This window comes from Haemaphysalis longicornis, unplaced genomic scaffold (assembly GCF_048455015.1).
Source record: "Haemaphysalis longicornis isolate Haplotype H1 unplaced genomic scaffold, Haemaphysalis longicornis Haplotype H1 scaffold_3, whole genome shotgun sequence".
In the NCBI taxonomy this organism is placed as follows: Eukaryota; Metazoa; Arthropoda; class Arachnida; order Ixodida; family Ixodidae; genus Haemaphysalis; species Haemaphysalis longicornis.
Genome location: NW_027526335.1, coordinates 102,272,530 through 102,286,584, shown reverse-complemented (window position 1 = coordinate 102,286,584; position 14,055 = coordinate 102,272,530). Strand labels below are relative to the sequence as shown.

General features: G+C 46.4%; 1 protein-coding gene across 7 annotated transcripts in view; it reads right to left on the bottom strand.

Annotated features, from left to right (window-relative positions):
- The window catches only part of LOC144174969 (cell adhesion molecule Dscam1-like), a 550,580-nt gene that overhangs the window by 49,391 nt on the left and 487,134 nt on the right, over nt 1-14,055 (bottom strand). For all 7 annotated transcript variants that reach the window (XR_013323566.1, XM_077703961.1, XM_077703960.1 and 4 more), the window contains exons 21-22: nt 6,676-6,855; nt 3,191-3,522 (exon numbers count right to left, since the gene is read on the bottom strand). Coding sequence is in view for 6 of the 7 variants with exons in the window: in XM_077703961.1 (XP_077560087.1) it covers nt 3,191-3,522; nt 6,676-6,855 (512 nt within the window). In the remaining variant the exon portion in view is untranslated. The remainder of the gene's footprint in view (nt 1-3,190; nt 3,523-6,675; nt 6,856-14,055) is intronic.

Sequence of the window (14,055 nt, the reverse complement as noted above, 5' to 3'; positions counted from 1 at the left end):
AATTTTAAATCCATCCCTTTAAACACTAATTACTAAGGTATAACAGCAGCGTTCTCCGTCCAACAAAATTGTAGCGAGATTCGAGCTGCCCGGATGAAGCATGGAAGCGTAGTACAAGATTTGAAGGAATTAGTTGGGGAGAATGGGTAATGTCTCTGTTCAATAGGGAAAAAAAAGCCATAAAGAAGCACTGGCGATTCTTGCGTAGGCTGAAATCAGAACTACGAGATCACCTTTTTCGTACAGGCAGGGCCGTCACTTCGCACACGACGCGTCTTCTTCAAATGTGCGAAAACATAAAGCTTGGTGCTGGAACTTTGCGCAAACCGAAGGGTCGCCCATTCTAGACTCTCGCGTCTACTAAGGGGCGTTCATGGATGCGGGTATGGCGTGAATTACGACGCAGTCCGTGCGACGTTGAAGTGCAGCCTTTACGAGGGCGCTGTACGCAAGCCCGCCGGCTGTAAAAGCGTCTGCCACGATCTTCTGCCGTAACGACAGGAACGCTTGTCGTGCGAGACGCATGCCCTATCAGCCCTGCCATATCATGCGACCGAATTGCAACAGAGTAATTTTTTGTAGGCCATCCGTCGCACTTCGAGAGAGAACAGGCGACTGTCCGGTCGTTCATACCAACGGCGCTAAATCCGAATAAGAGGCGTTTATGGCCGAAGCACAACCCTGCAGCTGAGGCGGAGCCACGTCAGCACTCTCGTCACCCCGCTCTTTGCATTCACCCACCGCGGTGCCGGCGTTGACCGAGATAAAAACGACTCTGCAATTCTTGCAAAAGTTGCTGACGTAGGGCAAATTGTTGCACCGGCAGTATTCCAACCAGTGTCTGGTAGATAAACGGAGTCAGAGTGAGTTGACTTACGCACTCGGCTACTACCGTGAGTTAGTACCCGAGAATCAAACGGCTTACTTACTCGGCTATGGCTGCGGGGAGAGGAATCGCGCCACCAGCTGAACTCAGAACACGTGGTAGGGTACATGTTGCACTTGCGGGCGCCTAGTTCAAGTGTGCGCGTTCCGTTCGTTCGTTCGTTAGTTAGTTTTGCTTCTTTGATTTAAATTTTCTTCGCCATTACAGCAACAACGACACAGTAAAGGTCGTTGTGGCAGCGAAGAAGAAGCGAATCGGCAGCAATCGTGGACTTAAACCGTCGTGGTGGTCACGAAGGCTGCGTACAGCTTCGCTGCCTTCGAGCCGTATGTGGTAATGTTAGCTTCCATCATTAAAAAAAAACAATAGATGATAAGTGCTTCGGAATATTGTCAGCAAGCGCGTCGAGTGCTTAGAACAGGGGGCCACAACGCAAATCAATGAAATATTGCTAATGTACATCAATCAGATCGCTTGTAAAGTTCCTCAAATAACGCGTCTTACTCTTCTTCCCCCTCCCTTCGAGTTATTTGTGCGTTCGAGTGACGTCACTCGGAGTGATGTCTGGTGGGTTAACCGACTCCTTTTCAGTCGCATCAATAAACGTATTCGGTAGCCACTGTAAATAAGATCGCAATAACAAAAAGCAGTAGATGGAGCTGCCGTTAAGTAGTGCTTGAAACAGGACGACAACAAAGACACACACGACGGCGCTAACTTTTTTTTATTTGGAGCGTGTGTGTCTTCTCTGCTGTCGTCCTTTGTCAAGCGCCAGTGAAGGATGTATGAACACTAACTAGCCCAACTGTTGATTTTACTGATGGAGCTGTGTCTCCTGCGACGAGCACAACACCCACTGGGGCTCTGCGGTGGCGATAATTATAGCTTTCGCAGTGCTTCCAGGTATGAAGGAAAGACTGAAGGCGATGATTCAAAGGGTCCCTAAATAGGTCGCGATTTCAAGCGTGCTACTGCTAGATAAGCGTTCTTTACTTTCCCTGTCGACATGTGAAGTCTTGCCACGCCTCAACGGGGCTTTAGCGTAGCTTTCTTTCCTCTGGCGTAGCCTCTATGACGCAGCTGGTGCTGAAGACTGCGGCGCCGCTTTTGGCGGGTTCCATCAAATTCTGCAGCCAATCAGCGTTTCCGACTCAGGTGGTTACGGTGGCTCAGGCGGCGTCCACGAGAGCGGCCCTCCGGCACGGCGTATCTTTTCAGGGACTAATGTCAACCGTCGCCATCTGTGACACGAGGTTAACTGAGCTTGTTCATATGGCGCATCGATTACAAGATATGAATAACGCTGACAAGCAGGGAGCGTCTTCAGCAGGCAAAAACACTACGCACGCAACCGCGGCAACCATCTTCCTTCACGGCGGACATGGACCGCACACGACGCGGCGCACACCACAGCAGCTAGAGTTCGTCGCAGCCTCCAGATCCAGACTATTGCTGAAAATCAGTTTTCCATTGCGTGAAAGGGATGATGGTGCGGTGAAAGATTGTGCTGGGGATCGTCGTCAGCATGGCTTCATAAAGCGGTGGCCGAATGAAACGGGGGTTAATATATACCTGTGACGTAGTATTTATGCCAACTAGCATACTATCGCAAAAAAAAAAAAAAAACTGCGGCGATGCTAAGCCTCTTTTTACGCGTCCCGGCCTCGGAGACACCTGCTCGCCGCGACAGCGGACGCATGCAAGAAACCAATCGGGCCGCTAGTCGCAGGTAGAAATATTCAATTATTGTCGTGAGCGAGCCCGTTGTTTTCAGATCCCGCCTATCTGGCTTTCAAACGCTAGTCTCGACAATGTAGAACTGAGTGCCATCGCTAGGACGGCCTACGCGAAAAGCAGTGCAACGAAGCCAGTAGTAGGCGGAGAATACACGCTGGCTGCTAAAATAAAAAATCCGGACGAACTGCTGAGTGGAGCCAATGGCTTCGCGTACCTCGGAGCGCAATCTCCTGACAAGGCTGTTTTGTCAGCCTTGTCACGGAGCCTTGTCAGCCTTGTCAACCCTGACAAGGCTGGCAAGGCTCCCTGACTGTTTTGCTCGAGCTTATCAGCTCGAAGCATACACAGCACTTTGAGGTCAGAGGAAACGGTCAAAGCTTCAGGCCTTATAGCCTTCGCCACCCTATTTAGGCCTCTTTAAGGTCCCTTACACAGGGAAGACGGGCGCACAAAAGGCTCGTCGAAAACTCCCCAAAACATGAAATTCTTTATCAGGTCGGCGAATATTTTCGAGCGCCCTTTGGAAGACGGCGCTGGGGTGAATGCTATCCTCGTCGCCTCGCTTACCCTTCTGACGTGGAAAGGCACATCATAGGTGTGGTGGTGTCTGTGTTGTCCCTCTCCGCCGCCGTTCGAAGGCACGCTGTCGCAGTCACTGTTGGCGTCGTCGAACTCCTGGCCCGCCGAGGCGAGCTGGTTGGCGCTCTGCGCCGACGACAGGCACTGCTGCGACTGCTGCTGCTGCTGCTGGAGCTGAGACTGCTGCAGCCTCGGCGGCGAAGGGTAGAAGCTCTTGGCGTTGGTCTCGTCGAAGGAAGAGTGCAGCTTTTTGCTCAGGAGGACCATGTCGACCATGTCACGGCTGCCCGTCTTGCTGGTGCGGCTGCGGTCGTCCTCGCCTGCGGTCACAAGGGAAGGACTCCTCTTTGCGATGGACCAAGGAGGGTGAAAAATGTACTCCAGCCGTAACAATCGGCGAGTTTGTCATCGTGGACTGAGGTTTCGCGAGTTCTTTGTTATGTGACCTTAGAGCGTGTGAACTTCACACACGCATGCACTCACAGATGCACGTGCACTGTATAGGCGTCAGGCTGTTTTTGGAGTCGTTAACTGCATGCTGCGCACCATTTCCATACTGGGGACCAATTAGGGACTGTCCCGTGACTGTTAGGCGACTGTCTGTTAGGCGACTGTCCAGACATAATTTTAATCTTTCACCAAAGCCACACAGTCGTCACCCTGCTTGATGGCTGAGTGGGAAATGCGCTGCGCAGCTGTGCAGCTGAACAGGATGCCTCGTGTTTGTTGTTTGGTCTTGGCGGCTGTCTTTTCCAGACAGATGCGAAAAACTGGAACCCCTATGGGCATGGAACTTCGATGCACGTTAAAAAACCCGACATAAATTTCATAACCTTCAATACGGTCAGCCTTGTAGCTCGGGTGTAGCGTCAGCGCGTAAACCCCTAAATTTAAGCAAGGTATTCGTGAAGGTGCAGGCACTGCTATCTCTTTGAGTTCACTGATGACTGTAACGATTGCTTATTTCCAGTGATACTGAATATCTTACATTGAAGAGATTGATTATTTAGTGTTGGAAACAAGTAACCGTATTCATGAACGGAAAATATTTGTCTTACGCCCAGGAAGTTCTTATCTGAAAAATACAGGTTTCAAAGCCTGTTATCGTTGCTGTAATCAGCAGCGTCTGGCAGTTTATTTAACAATTGGAGGCAAATGTGTTTTCAAAGGATATTTTTTTGTTCAGGTCTTATTCTCTTATTTTGAGAGTGGAAGGGCCTATCGAAACGTGGTCGTTAGTGTTTGAAAAGTTAACGTAACTATTGTCAAAATGAAACAAAGTTAAGATAACTGTATTCCCGTTTGCACCGAGGAACAAACACGGCACAGTAGCAATGCTGCAGAAAATACGTGTATTACGCTTGTGGCGAAACGGTTCGGCGCCGCTTCTGCGCCTGCGCGTCGCGTCGATACCTCTAAACACGGGCGCCGGCGATAAGAACACTCTCGCCCGAAAGAAGCAAGAAAACTGTGTGTGTGCCCCGATTCGGAGGCAGTTGTTGTAGAACCTTCAGTGCAGAAACATTAAAGTTATGTTATCCCACACGCTCGTTTATTTACTTGTTAGTGTTCAGTTACGCATGCAACAAAATATTTAAACAGAACTCTACAAAAATATCACACAACGTGCGCACAGTGACCTGTCTTTAGGAATGTTTCCCTCGTTTCATGAATCATATCGTTTGAGTTGTAGGTGGTCAACCCCCGGCAAACTTCTTGAGTAAATAGTTTTATGAAAATCCATCATCGTGTTTCTTTGTTTGCCGCTGTCACCCAACTCGTGACGGATGGCGTACAAGAGATGAGAAGAATTACCAACGGTAACTTTATTTAAGATGTTACCTCCACGTGAGTGAGTGCGCCTGGCTGAAAGAAGCTCGAGAGCCCTTTCCCTCCCGGCGGGAACCCTTATTGTTGAAAATTCCGAGAAGGCTCTCTGAGATAAACAGATAACCGTAAGCTTATGTCCAGAAAGTGAAACTCAGAGCCTCTGTTTCTATCCCGCGAGTAAAACATAAAGTAAGGTAACAAATAGCAAGCATTCCGCAGGAAAGACACCACACACTAGAAATAAAACAAAAATTATAATGCGTTTCCAGGGCAGGCCGTAATCTCCTTCTGCGTCTGAAACCATCCGTCAGGCTTGTTTGACATGCGCCGGAAAACTCTCGATTACTCCTTGAAGCAGCTTGCTCGGATCACTTTGTTCCTCTCTGCACCCTTATTGCTTGTGGATGCCCTATGTGCATTCTCTTCGCTTATTGCTTCACGCCACCGCTGCTACTCTGTAGAAAGATGAACGCTACTGCATTCGTGCACTTTCTGGTGCAATCGATACGAGCGGTGAACTTCACCTTCTCTCATTCGTTTCTCTCGCAAAGCCTTTCGGGTACAGCCGCTTACGTGAGCATTTTTTTACGGCTTCTTCGCTGGCGTAGCGTCAGCTCTTTCACAACGAGAGTGCTTTGGTTAGAAGAGGCTCACAAGAGACACGCGCGCAACAGTGCGAATATGCTTGCTCGGGTGCGACCACGCGGTTGCCACAGCGCCAGGTCGAATGCTGCGACTGACTTATTACGAAATGTCAATCAATAATAACCCGAGGTCATTCGCGCTTTTTTGCAAGGCGGAGCGAATGTAGTTTGCTTGGCGATGTGATACGCTTTCAAGCCACTACGAACTATGAAGTTTCTTCATATTTCTTCGCTTATCCGGTTGTCGTTTTTACTATTCTTTGAATCACATACACTCCTTCATTCCCCTGTTTTTTTCAATAGACGGAGTAAATTTTTTTGACAATTGTCAGTTTTTCACGCCGAAAGCAGAGCATTCAACATTTGGTTCGGCCAGCATTCTATAACTAGCACGCCCATTATCAATAACACACATATTGTGCCAATAAAACTTGGAGTATCATATGCAGCTCTCGGAATGTCAAAAGATTTGCTAAAAGTTTATCACGCTCGTAGAAGTTTAAGTAATGAAATCTCGCAAATTGTAGACTCGTGAGCTTCGCAATGACTACGACGCTAAACCGATCATGAGTAGGAGGCATAGCCACCGATAGGCTTCCAAACCAAATCAAATCAAAGAAGTTTATTATTATTTATTGATGGGATACTATTAACGAAAAATGTTTCGAGGCAACAGAATAAAGTTTCATAACTTGCTAGAATAAAAAAAAAATCGTGAGCTGTTCCGCCATTTACTGCTGAGAATTTCTGATAAAGTTGGCTTTGCCGCAGGTGGATTCTGCTCACGGCGTTTTTGCCCACGGCGTTTTTGCTCGCGGCGCAGAAATGCACACGGAACCTTAATCGTCATAATATACATCTTTATTCGGTGTAATGCTCACATTCACTCCCCCCCCCCCTTCTTCCCCCCTCTATTCTCGAATCACTGCAGCGTGCGGCAGCAATTCGCAACAAAAAACAGTTCGGATGCAGGCATTGGAATAGGCGGCCAGGACTCACCTGCCGTTTCGTAGATGACCCTCGATCGAGCCCGACAGCAGGTGCGGCTGTACAGCAGGCACACAACCAGGGAAACCATGAGCACGATGACGGCAGAGCAGGCCACCGGCACCACGATGCCCAAGTGGCGGTAGAAGCGGCGCTCTTCGCTGTTCACCGACACCAGCGGGGGTACCGTGCCTGCAGGTTACGACGATGCCGAGGCTTAAAAACTGAACTTTGAACTTGGGCGCCCAGTTGCACTTTAGACTGATGAGCTCTTCTTGTTTCCCCGTATGAAAATAACAGTGCTTTTTTTAATTAAAAACCTCCGCGCCTGTCGTCAACAATTCTAATTACTTTCTCGCGCTAGTCTTGCAGAAGCGTAGCAGTACATAGCTCGCCCAGGTGAACACTGTTCCATCAAAAAAGGGAGAAATCTGCGGTTTCTTTATTCTCGAAAGCTGCTGTGGACGCCACACTTCTAGAATGCACTTTGCTGGGTGGCATGACATTGGATTGGAGTAGCTTGCGTTATGATGCGACGAAGAAACCTGAAGTTACCCCCTTCTTAGGTCGCATGCGCTACCATGATTTGTCCCTTTTGCATGCGTTTCACGCATGATACGCAATTACCTGTCGGCATTAAGCCAAAAGTTTTGACCAAATAACTACTTGATTGTTGATTGGGGGGTTTAACGTGCCGACGCTTCACAGGCGATGAGGCACGCCGTAGTGGAGGACTTCGGATCAATTTTGACCACCTGGGGATCTTTAACGTGCTCTGAAATATCGATCACACGGGCATTTTTGCTTTTCGCCTCCATCAGAAAAGCGGTCACCGTGGCCGGGAATCGAACCCGCGTACTCGTGACCAGCAGCAGAACGCCTTAGCCACTGAGCCACCGCGGTGGGTGACCGAATAACTACTAGGCATGGTAATTGCAACATCACGGTAACAAAAGGTAAACGCACTTAAAATGGTGATCCCAAAAAATAATTGAAGGTTCGTATTATTCGTTCCTTCCATCTCACTATTGTGCTACTTTTTACCATTTTTAGTGAGAAACCTTTATGGAAAACTTCTGAAGATATACCACATTCGGATCGCAATAACTTGCCTCCATCGCGCTTCATACTTTGGCTCAACAAAAAATTCTGAGGTAGTTTTATTTTACATTTGTGCTATCATTTCCTCTCACTTCGAAGAGTGTGGTTTAGAGAACACAAGAAAACAAAAGAACTCTACTGCATCTACCCATAATCCAATTTTAGAAACAACAAACCCATGAAAATCCTCACTTTGTATTCGGCGTATTTTATGCAATCTTCCAACAAGCGGTGTTGCGAAATATGGTTTTTTGTACCATGCAAATATAATATTTGCATGGTACACAGCGCTACTGTGAGCTACTGTACTCACAGCGCTACTGTGAGCTTATGAAAAAAAAGCTCACAGTAGCGCTGTTCGGAGGCGAACTTTTCAGCTTTGAACCTGCTGCATCAATTTTTATCTTCATCCTGTATGAAAAGAACTTGTTCTTTTTTTTTTACCTGGAGAGGTTACTTGAGGATGCCCCCCGAAGCCTTAGCACGGTTAGTATGGCCAAAAGTCGGAACAACCAGATTTCAATTCTGAGACAAAGCGAGACGAAGTTATGTTCACTGGAAAGTTTTTTTCTTCTGAGACAAAAAGGAAAGAATATCGAAGCCGACGTTAGATGGAAGGAATCAACGTGGGAGCAACTGGACTTCCAAGAGTAAAAAAAAAATTGTCTACCACGTGTAGGGGCGGCTAGCTTTTCCGTAGGCGCGCTGACTCCAGACGAGAAGCGTTTGATGCTGCTGTTTTTGTTTATTTTGTTTATTTATTTGAAGTGCTCACCAACAGCACAGGGCCTTCTCTCTTTCTAGTCGCCGTCGGCAAACGCTCTGTCTGGTTCCTTCTCCGGCTTATCCTGTCTGAGGCGTACGTAGCGTCAGGAAGCTTCAAAAACACTGCGCAAAAGTGTCTGCACTAGGTTGTTACTGCCATTCCTGGATTCAAAATCATTCAGAGTTTTTTACCTTAAACCATGAAATCCAATAGCAATTGCCTTTTGATGCAGAGGCGCGTACTCTAATTAGGCGTTTCGTCGTTTTTTTTTTTTTTCCATTCTCCTTAGTTGAGAAACAAAGCCCTATGTGTGCAATATGGCTGCCTTAATTGCAAAAAAAATCTGCTTTTCATCTTCAAATTCGCGTTCAATTCACAGTTAACAGAAAACGAAGTACAGATCACTGACCGAGTCAATAAAAAAATGACATTTCGGAGCGCTACGGCTCCCTTGTTCACGGCTCCCTTGTTCACAAGGGAGCGCTACGGCTCCATTGTTGGATTTTGCACAAGGGAGCCGCCGCGCTCCCGAAACATCCTCGTTTATTGACTTTTTCAGTGATTTGTACTCCTTTTTCTGCATTATTATGTCCCCTGAACAGACGGTATGCCGTCCAATCATCCACTTAGTTCACCGTTTAAGAGACACGTGCGCGTAGTTTATTTTAAAATTATTCAAAACTTTGGGCACATTAGAGAGTTTTAGCATAGCGTGCTCCGTCCGCTAACGCTACGGCGGCGGGTAGCGGGGCGCGACTGGGGAGAGCAAATTCGTCACGGTGGGGCGGATTAGTTCCGCGTGGCCTGCCTTCGCCATGCCCGCTCTTTCCCTCCGCTGAGGAGCAACCTCCTCGCACTCCCCGCGCGCGCATGCGCAGTCCGGTCCCGCTACCCGCTAACCTTAGCGTAGCGTACGGGAGCCGCTATGCTACAACTCTCTATTATGTGACTCTGCCCGCGCAGAAGAGTTTTCAAAGTATATGCGAAACGTTAGTTTACAATCTCGACTGTGTATCTTTTTCTGGTGCTCTGTCTCCCACAATGCGCAATAAGGCGGTCCCACTCCTTGTTTCACGTATGTCTTCCCACTGCCATTTATGTGACTTGTGATCCTCCTTACACTTTAGACGTCAGCATCCGAGTTCCACACTCGCTTAGCCATGGGGTGAAGCAGGGTTAGCGAGGAGCTGGCCATAATGTCGTTGATCATTCGTTGTTAACTGCATACGTACGTACACGTAGACAAAATTCTGTCTAAAATGAGGCGATCAACGTATTCGTAGATGAAAATCTCCGTAAGTGAACTGCTTAGACCGCAGGAAATGTCCGATAATTTGAAACGTTCGAAATAATGTGAAATATAAGCGGGCTAGATTATGGGTTCATCTTCGTTCCTATTCAGAATTCCTTTATGAAGGTACAGTGCAGAATAAATTTGAAGTTGAGGACAAAAAGCGGCTTTTGGCTTCGCCTCCTACCCCACATTCCTAAGTTCATAAGTTATAAGGGCTGTTATACCCATCATCACCGCCCCCCCCCCCCCCCCCGCCGCTCCCCACCCTTCACGGCTAAACATCTTCGCGAAAACCATGGCCACTTGCATGAGATTTTCCAGAGTACAAAGAGTACAAAAGTTTCTCCGTCAATAGTAGGATCTTCGGCCATCGACGTTATGAATTATCATATTTGTAGTTTTACTGAGCCCAAGGACCCGGGTTGGATTCCCGGCCGCGGCGGCCGCTTTTCTGATGTAAGTGAAAAGCAAAAACGCCCGTGTGTACGATATTTCGGCGCACGTTAAAGATCCCCAGATGGTTAACACCAATACGGAGCCCTCCACTACGGCGCGCCTCATAACATGTGTATTTCGGCGCGTTAAATCAATCAATATCAATCAATCAATCAATCAATCAATCAATCAATCAATCAATCAATCAATCAATCAATCTTTTTGTGAAGTTATTACGTTTTTCGGGAATTGGACAACTAATTAGCACACCCCATTTTGTCGAAACTGCGACTCTGCACATGCATTCGCTCAAAGTGATTGACGTTCTCGTCCTAACATGATAAAGCCTGCATAAGCCCATCCGTCTACGTTGCCGAGACTCTGGTCGCGCGCGCGCCTAGAGACGAGGCTTTTTTTTTCATTCTGTTATTTAGGCTTTCAAGGTACAGGTCAGTTCACAGAACTTCATCAGCAAATCTATTTTTGGCACTTTTTTCCCGTGATGGGATTCATGTTCCTAAATAAAAGACCAAAGTTTCACAACATCTTGTCCAATAGTGATGTTTCGCAGTCTTTTTTTTTTTTCTTCTTCTTTTTTTTTACTACGTATAATTTTGGTAATGGAGATGGCAGGTGGACACGATTCCGACAAAAATAGAAAAATGGGACTAGGCGGCGCTTTTGAAAACTGAAAACCATGAAGCCGTCGAGCCCTTAAGACGTAACCTGGATCTAGCCCAACCATCCTATTTTTCGTAATGGTCTAACTCTACGTGAGGTGGCGCTTCCTTCGGGCGCATTTCTCAATAAAGTTCTGATGCAGATTTTCAAAGGACCCGGCACAGCAGCACAAACCAGAATTTAAAGTATAGAATGCTACTACCTTGCGGTTGACTTTGCCTCACACAGAAAAGCTGAATAGAAGAACCCGGGAACAAACAACATCGTTTGACCTCCGACGCAGGCTGGCACAAGAAAAATTTGTCAGCTATCTATAGACAGGCACGGATTTGTCCATTGAAGCAGCACCTATTGCAATTACCAACTTTTTTCGGCATTATTTGTCGCTGCCAATATTATCCAGTTGTGACGTTAAATGTCACTGGATGCGTTGTACATGTTCGGACTACGACCACTTTTTAAGACTGCATACCTTCTTCATTTTACCTTGTTCACCTAGTATTTTAGCTCGCGGTTTTTGCTTGATCCAAACTCATTAGTCGAGTTATATGAGAACATTTGATACTTACTCTTTGATGACACTTCTCCAAGCTTTACACCTCTTTTTCCCCTTAACTACTTTTTGTTTGCGGAGAACATTCATTCGTACACTCAGTCTTTGCAAAACAGCCGTCAGCATTATTCGGCATTGATTCATGCGAATAGCAGCATAAACTCTTCTTTTTGCCATTTGCCATTGTCATGATGTAGATAGCAGTTTATGCTGCTATTCATGCGAATAGCAGCATAAGCTCTTCTTTTTGCCATTTGCCATTGTCATGATGTAGATGAGGATGACAGCTCTCTCTGTGACTCAACCACGCCGACATAGATCAAGCGGGAAATTCGAAAAGTTATACATAAAACCTTAATTTCCGAAAGGAAGTCCCCACCGTTGAGTAGGAGTAGGAACGGGCAATAATTTGTGGAGCCTTAACTGCAAATTAGCGCGGCAGTTATGAACTGATGAGGGAGGGGTGTCTAAACACAATAATATGAGAACTGATCGTCTTATACTTTTTTGCGCTGCCTTTGCTACTCTCGCTTTAAAATTTCCGCGCCCTTTAGGTCAAAACACTACCAAAGTGTGCTTATTTAAGCATGAGCGCTTCCCTCACATATGAGTAATATTCAGCATGAAAAGAGGCAGCAGTGAAATTATGAAAGCTTTTCTTATGCTGTTTCTTCTGCTCTAACCTGACGAGTGAGTGTAGGCGGCAACGAAAGTAATCTCTTTACGATTTGATAAGACAGAGCATTTTTCGCTCTGAATTTTAACATCTTATTTTCGTACAATACGGTAAAATTGCCTGCCGTAAAGTTCCGAGAAACGCCCCCTCCCGTAACATCGCCAACCCCTCTTTAGCTGTGAAATATTCAATTGGCTAAAAGACCTCAAAGATCACCCACCCCATCAAATCGATTACTTTCGTACCGATGAGTGAACAGAATAAACGCGAATGGTCTATTAATGTGTTGATGCGCTAACATATTTGTCTTTTTCGCACCTGACCCGTAAGTTCGCCCATTCCGTCTTCTTCCCTCCATACCTCTGTCCTTCGTGAAGGATACAGTAACCAAAAGTTAGGTCATAAATTATCGTTTTAACGGTTTTGCGTAATCGACGCCAAAATATCAACATCCTGGGTGACAATTTATATTACGCTGTAACGTATCCAATTTTGTGTACGTTTGACCGGCCAAATGTAACAAATATCAGCCAGGGTGGATAAAAAAACAAAGCACACAAAATATTCAGGTCCACTTAATTATGGAGACTTATGCAACAGGGTTTAAAGCGACCATTTTTAATCTTTTAAACTTAATTTGCGAAGGCTTGGCGAGGCTGGGCGTGTCGCGTAATAAAGACACGATATCCATCAAGCACACAAAACGCGCTTTAAACGCACCAGAAACTTCCTGCATAATCATGAGTACTGTGCGCTTCGGGACACCGCCGACATTAAAACTCCTAGCTCCACCTTGCGCCAATAAAAAGACCAGCTAGCTTTATCCGCACGCCCGTTTCAAACTCCCGCCTAAACAGTGTCGTAACACTAATCGCATTTTTTGCTTTTCTGACGGGAGCTGCAAAGGACATTTATACACTAAACGGGTGTACCGAGAATACTCGTCGTTGTTTAAAAGCCCCCGGATGGTAAAGACGATTAAAACTCAGAGTTTTTGCTTCTTAGTGCAATCATGTGCGAAAAAAGCGTTCTATGTGTTTTTTGTGTTATAAAAAACTAGCTAATGATAATTGTTGTTCCCAAGAAAACGTTTCTAAAATATTCCAAACTTATTTTTGTCGTAAGACAATTGCCATAATCTTTAGGCAGTGAATCTACGCTTTCACAAAGATTACTTTCGCAGCACGTTCTGTCGCACACACATACGAAACTAGCAGAAAACGATTATCGGAAGACGTTCCTCAAATAATATGCTGTACATGCCCGAACGCCTCCTTACTTATTGTAAACTCTTGTAGTACCGCGACAAAACCGGAGCTTACCAGAGAAACGTGACATGGCATTTATTTACACATCTGCCTCCCTCTTAATTGTGCTATTACGTAAAATTAACACGTGCGGCTACCATTTGGAAAACCAAAACCAAAGCACAAGTCATGTTCAATCAGCAGTAAGCAATGGAGCTTCTCACTTTGTTCAAAACTAGATTGAAAATACTGACGCGCTTGCGTTGCAAAACTTCCACACCGCGGTTTGCTGTTCTATGGAGTTTTTCACGAGAGTTCGCGAGCATTTTTTCGCCTTAACGACGATCTTATTAGCCGCAACTGCCGCTCCGGTCATTCGTGAGCCTGCCAATAAATACATGTAGCATTTGGTTTTCTTCCCCTCATCCAAGATAAAATCAGGCCGCAGAGGTTTCCTAAACTGCTTCAAAGAAGAGCACATCAAATGGCCGCGTTCCGCACGACGGTGCCAGTGTAGTCCGCGAAGGCGCGCAGTGAACCTAAACTGCGCAGGTGCAGAGAGTGTTCCAGGCTGTGTTCCGCGCCATCTGCTACGCCGCCGCTTAGCGCGCCTAGATTGCCATGCGGAGAAGCGAACTT